Source organism: Meleagris gallopavo, chromosome 6 (genome assembly GCF_000146605.3).
Source record: "Meleagris gallopavo isolate NT-WF06-2002-E0010 breed Aviagen turkey brand Nicholas breeding stock chromosome 6, Turkey_5.1, whole genome shotgun sequence".
NCBI classification, from domain to species: Eukaryota; Metazoa; Chordata; class Aves; order Galliformes; family Phasianidae; genus Meleagris; species Meleagris gallopavo.
In genome coordinates this window covers 20,366,534-20,372,938 of record NC_015016.2, presented here as the reverse complement: position 1 = coordinate 20,372,938, position 6,405 = coordinate 20,366,534, and the positions used below count along the sequence as shown (strand labels likewise).

The 6,405-nt window shown below is 40.2% G+C and overlaps 1 protein-coding gene across 1 annotated transcript; it reads left to right on the top strand.

Annotated features, from left to right (window-relative positions):
- The first annotated feature begins 1,039 nt into the window (after nt 1-1,039).
- BET1 (Bet1 golgi vesicular membrane trafficking protein) lies at nt 1,040-6,319 on the top strand. Its single transcript, XM_010712680.3, has 4 exons — nt 1,040-1,124; nt 2,949-3,064; nt 3,913-3,969; nt 4,154-6,319. The coding sequence occupies exons 1-4, from the start codon at nt 1,040-1,042 to the stop codon at nt 4,307-4,309; spliced, it is 414 nt and encodes a 137-aa protein (XP_010710982.1). The 3' UTR covers nt 4,310-6,319.
- Nucleotides 6,320-6,405: the final 86 nt, after the last annotated feature.

The window sequence follows — 6,405 nt, the reverse complement described above, 5'->3', positions numbered from 1 at the left end:
GTACGAGCCGTCCTGCGTGGGGGCCCGAGGGGCCTGCGGGCCGTCGCACTGCGCGGTGCCGTAAGATAGATGCTATGTGATGGGCACGGCGTGACCGTGGGTCGGGGCTTGCGTGTGAAGAGCGTCCTGCCAGTTCTATTCGTGTTTTATTTAATTTCAGTCGTTCCGTGTGCTTTCCTGCTACATTTGGGTCAAAAATAAGGCGGATCTACTTTCGGTTTAGCGCTGGTAGAGTCTAGGGGAAAGGCCGGGGTCTCTGCTGGGTGTGCTCAGAGTCCCGGGTCTGGCTCTTCACCCAGCAGCCATGTTGATGACTGGAAGGAAACTTTGACCTCTTGTGTTGTTTTCTGGGACCTCGAAGTGCTGTCACGTCCCCGTACAGCACAGGTGGTGTGGTGAGGGGATGGCTGAGTGCGTCTTCCTAAGAGCAGGTGTCTCCAGTGGATCGCTGGGGGCTTGGGTTGGAAGGGACCTCGAAGTCCATCTAGTTCCAATGCTCTGCTATGGGCAGAGTTGCCAGCCACCAGATCAGTCTGCCCAGGGCCCCATCCAACCTGGCTTTGAACACCTTAAGGGATGGGGCACCCACAGCTTCTCTGGGCAGCAGTGCCAGTACCTCATCAGTCTCTGAGTAAAGAATTTCTTCCTGACATATAACCTTAACCTCCTCTCTTTTTGTATAAAACCATTCCTTCTTGTCCTGTCACTCTCTACCCATGCTGATTTCCCTCCTGTTTATATGCTCCCTTTAAGTACTGGAAGGTCGCTATCAAGACTCCCCACAGCCTTCTCTTCTCCAGGCTCAACAAGCCCAGTTCCCTCGGCCTGTCTTCACAGGAGAAGTGCTCCCAGCCCTCTGATAATCTTTGTGGCCCTTCTCTGTACTCTTCAAAGCATTCCACATCTTCTCTGAGGCGGGGGCCCCAGGCCCAGATGCAGTCCTCCAGATGAGGCCTTATGAGGGCAAAGTAGAGAGGAACAATCATCTCCCTTATCCTGCTGGCTACCCCTCTTTTGATGGTTTTTAAGGAGTGAGGGGATGGGTGGCTATGGAAGGAACAAGCTGGAGTTGGCCTTTGTTTGGCAAGGGTCTTACAATCAGTGCTATAAGGAGCATCCAGAAGGTACTCCTTGAAACACCTGCTGAAAAGTTGAACAGATGATTTAGATGTCTCTTAGGACTGTTATCAGCTGCAGTGAAATTTGCTGATTTATCTTCAAATGTCAGCTGTTAGTCCAACCTTTTTATTCCATAGGCTGGAAGTACAAACTGCGCACCAGTATGTCTGCTTTTGTCTCCAGCTACCTGGAACCTCCTGTTTAGCCTGAGATGATATTATAGTTATGTCTATGGGCATGTCCTGGCAATTAGTGGTGTTGCAAGACAGCCTGTAGATGTGCCGTGTAGGAGTTTCTGGCCTTCCTTTAAGCCAGACTCTACACAGAACTTCCCATTTCCTCTCTGGAACCATAGAATCCCAGAATGGCTTGGGTTGGGAGGGACCTTGAAGACCATTTAGTCACAACTCTCCTGCTATGAGTATTAACTTACAAGCATTCAAAATTGCTTGTTACTTAGTAGGAGGTACTGTAGTTAGATGTATCTGTAAAGGAAAACAATAGGAACAACCCTGACTCCATTAAATAGCATAATTTTTAGTTAACATTGGCATCAGTAGTTTTGGTTTCAAGAGAAAAAACCCTCCGCTCTCCCTCTGATGAAGTGATAAGATGCATTTCACCCTGTCTTACTGTGTGTATTTGTCATTAGTTTAACTTGCAGAATAAAATTTCAAAAGCATTTTACAAGTGCAAACTTGTAAACTTTGAATCCTTGAAAAATTATCATTATGTACACTTAGCAATGGCTTTATGGCTTGAGATAAAATGACATCTTTTACTGAAGTAGCACTATAGTTCTTTTACACGTATGCATGCAAAGCACACAGTAAAACTGAGATATGGATTTACCTATGAATGCCGTTGTGTCTATTCTCTCACTTTTTCCTCAAAAAGAAAAACACCCAAACACAGCACTTTGTAAAGCGTGTAAAAGTGGTATTGAGACACTAGTGTGGCATTCCAACTTGCCACGTAAATACTCGTTAGTGTTACAACTGGATTGTTAGTAGAATGACTCTTTTCTGTTTGCTTTTCTTGTTTTGGACTTGCTTCTTCAGTTTCAAATCTTACATTTGGGGTCTTAGGCTGATTTCCGTCTAGGCTGAACTCAGCCTTCTTTCTCCTGCCCCAGTGCTGCTGCCCAGTTGCTGTCAGTAGGGGATCCTCAGTAGGGGCTGGGGGCAGTGTGTATGTGGAGCTGAGGAAACCAACTCCAGTTCCCTTCTGCTCTGCTTACTCTCTTTGCAGGATCAGTTCTCTGGAAGGCAGTCCTGCAGCCCCGTCACCCAAAAAGTAAAGGCAGGAGAGTAGAACTGCAGGATGCTGACAGGAAGAGCAATGTGCTCTTCTGCTTACAGGCTTGGCCTCTGGTCTAAGGTCTTGTTTGTAAAGAGACATGTAAGGATGAGTATGCTCTCTCCTTCAAGGCAGGTGTAACCAAATGTTACTTGTTTTTGCTCTTCTTTCCTATTTTGAATCAGGCTTACTGCTCTGTTAGCAACCTCAATGCTGCTTTCACATCTCCATACAATATTTAGATTGATTTCCATAAAAACCATCTGAAAACACCCTCTCAGGAAAAATATAGCATTTAATTGCTGTCATTCCTCAATCTTTACCTACTTTGATTTGCATATTGGAAAGATTACTTCAGTGCTTGAAAAAAAAGGTTGAATCTATGTCTCGGGAGCACACAACACCTCTTTCCAGTTGTCTGATTTCTGTTAAGGAGATGCGTTTTTAAATGCAGAGTGTTTTCCCACGAGTGAAGAACACTTACTCCAATTATATTTTCTGTCTGTAACTACTAGCTTTTTTGCTTACAGGTGATGGAGCACCAACTGGAAACTATGGCTATACTAACAGTGGGTACAGTGTATATGAAGAAGAAAATGAAAGGTTAACAGAAAGTCTGCGCACTAAAGTCAGTGCAATAAAATCAGTGAGTATTTAATTATAGCTAAATTTAATTAAAATAGGTGGACTTGTGACTTGTTTATAGATGGTGGTGAAAAGCAGCAGCAGTAAGAAATCATGGGGTAGAGGTTGCGCCGCAAAATGTAGAGGTTGTAGCTAATTGAAAGCACTGTGGCTGTGGAGGCCTTGTCCTTGCTTCACAGGGTGGCTGCTAGAAGTGAACATCTCCTGGCTGGGGCCTGTCTTGCTGCAGCAATGGATTGCAGCAATTGCTGCATCTCTGAATGCTCCTCATTTCCTATCTCCCTGCTCCTGACCTGCAGAGTTGACTTCTTGCTTGACACCAATGACACAAGTCCAAGATCAACTTGCTGGATGATCACCAGATTATTGATGACCCTGGCTACAGTCTCTGGACTGACTGACTGGCTGCCTCTTGTCCTGCTATGCCATTGCTGCTCCATGACACAAACCAGGGAAGGAACAGACAAGCTCACAGAAGAAAACTGTGTTGATTGTATCAATTGACTTGACAAAAGGCATTGCATTTGCAAGTTACAGGTGTCAGCTCCAGCAACACTGTCAAAAAGGTGTGCTTGGTCTTCACAGTCAGGAGTTCTAACAGTTGAAGGAATGCTACTCAGATTTGACTGGATCCTCAATTTTTGAAATAAGTATTTATTTCCTTCCCTGAGGATTGCTGACAGAATGCTGCGCTTGTTTTTATAACTTAAGTTTCTGTTTTTCAAAAATACCAGATATTGCTTTCACATTTTACCCAAGAAAGCACTAGAGATATCGTGTATTTTAGAGCAACTTTTCTAATTTATGTATAACTGATCACTCATATTTAAACTTCTTTTTTTTTAATAGCTTTCTATTGAAATTGGAACAGAAGTTAAAAATCAAAACAAATTGTTATCAGAAATGGTAAGTGCTTTTTCATTAAGTTTCTTTAAATATGAGGCAGGATGATGAAGTTAGTAATGTAGAACATTCTTTTGTGTAGTTGGAATGTTTGTATAAATGTTGACAGCTTATTGCTGACTATATATGTAATGTTTTTATTTGTTTTCCCCTCTTTTCTCTCCTGTTTTGTTTCACTGAAACATAGGATAATGATTTTGACTCTGCAACCGGACTTCTAGGTGCGACTATGGGCAGACTCAGAAGGCTGTCCAGAGGGAGCCAGACAAAACTATTATGCTACATGATGCTCTTTGCATTATTTGTTTTTTTTGTAACATACTGGATTATTAAACTGAGGTGATGCATGTTGTCTTAAGTTTAAACTGTGTAATTTCAACCATCAGTCTTAATTAATGACGACATTGATTTAAATTGCCATATTCTGTTGATAAAACACAATGAAAGTATTGTAAATTGCATTAGTACTTAATGCAGTGTTATATACAGTTTTCTTGATGTATTGAAATTTCTCCCACTGTCCCCTGTTTTGGGGGGATTATTTATAAATACACAGAAACTGCTGGCACTATTAAGTTGCTTTTTTTTAGAATAAAAGAGTTTATAGAACTAGTTAAAAAATACCCACAAGAGGAATCAAGGAATTCCCCCAAAACCAAAGGTTGTTCAGATATGAAATAATTGCAGAATTACGAGGCCTTCACTTTCATTTTGCTTTTCAATCTGAGCCATGCTCTAAATTAGAGCTCCCTAGGTTTCAGAACTTCTAGGTTTCAGAAGCATGACCAATACTTGGGTCTTCTGAAATTGGTTTTATCTGTAGATTTTTGAAATGTTGGCTTGAGGTAACAATCGTAATGGTGGTGCCCCCCAGAAGTGATTTTTGTGATGCCTAGATTGATAGGTCTAACAGTCTGCATGTTTAAGTAGCTTAAACATTTTGTTTGGGGGAGAAGTTACTTAAAACTGGATCTTCCTTTTAAATGTGACAAATGATGCTTGTGTGTCTGTTCTGTTAAGCAAATGCCTTTGATCATTTTGGTTCAACAAATTTGGACACAGTGCAAATGTTTCCTTTACATTTAAAGTCTTCAAAACTTAATGATTCCATTGAATCACTGGAACTTGTACCATTAGCTCATTTATGTTTCATTCTGTGATGAACCCTGAATCTACTCTGCATGATGTTTGAATATGAGGTTGAATATTTTCAATTTTATATTGATACATGTAAATATTATGAAGCACCTGTTGGAGGTGGTAGCATATTAAGGTTTTTACTTCTAACACTTAGCTTTAACTCACAAAGTAGTTTTTAATAGTTGAAAGTATCACATCACTGGGTTCAACATTCAGAAAAATATTGTTTTTTAGACCTTGAAATTGTATCTACATTTTTAAAATAATTTTTTCTAGAAATACTGTATAGCATACTGCCATTAATAAGTTAATTATGAGCTGACAAATAAAGTGTCCTGGAGTATTCTTGTTGTTTGTATGCATACTTTCCTACTGTAGAATACCATTGTTTTTTGAAATGGTGCTGCACTTAAGCAACTAGACTTGTGTGATGGTGAGCTCTGTTGAAATACATGGAGCTGTATATTACATTTTTCATGTTCATTTTCATATATAACAGAAATATTATGTCTAAATCACACATTCTGTAGAATGTCTTTTATAAAAGTAACTGAAATGCAGTTGTTTCTAGCCCATTTAATTCTGGACTGTTAAAAGGTCTACAAATAACAGAACATATAGATAAGATTTATTATCCTGGTATTAATATTTATATGAGAATTGCTAGGCTTGCTAAACAAACACAGTATTCTCAGAGAAAGTCAATAGGCTATAGTTTGTCATCCCAACTGAGAGAATGTAAGGGTGCCTAGCATTCAGGATAATAATTATTGACGTAACTTTGACATCCACACTGCCTTGCTATTTGGGTCATCATTTAGAAAACATTTAAGTTTTGTCTCAGGTGGTGTCTGAGCAATTTCTCGGTATTTCTTTCTTTCTAGCCAATCTGTCTTACCAATAAATGGAAGTAGTATTTATCTACGTAACATAGAGTAGAAAATAGGTAGGTGCAACTAGTTACACAGCTGAGACATTTCCCGTATTTGTTCTGAACGATATGCTGTGCTTTCCCTTGCCAGTGCATATGGGTAAAAAACCTCTTACTTGTCCTTCAGTTCATGTGTAAAACCAACAGGAATTTTGTTTTAAAAGTCAGACCAGATCAAAGGTAAATCATACAGAGTAGGATCCCTCTCCCTTCTTTTCTTTCTTCTTTTCTTCAGTGATGTGGTGAGATTGAGGGAGAAGGAATAGGAGGAGAAAAAAAAAAGAGCTTGTGTCTTCCTTTCTTTGTGCTTTTTTTTTCTTCATTTTAAAGACTGACAAATTTTCTGGATGCTACAGTATCCATTTGCC

What these genes read in the sequence shown, in the direction of transcription:
- BET1 (XM_010712680.3), top strand. Translation starts at nt 1,040, where the DNA reads ATGGGTGGCTATGGAAGGAACAAGCTGGAGTTGGCCTTTGTTTGGCAA. An exon ending in CTATAAGGAGCATCCAGAAG is followed by an intron (nt 1,125 to 2,948) that starts GTACTCCTTGAA and finishes TTTTGCTTACAG; the next exon opens with GTGATGGAGCACCAACTGGA. An exon ending in AAGTCAGTGCAATAAAATCA is followed by an intron (nt 3,065 to 3,912) that starts GTGAGTATTTAA and finishes TTTTTTTAATAG; the next exon opens with CTTTCTATTGAAATTGGAAC.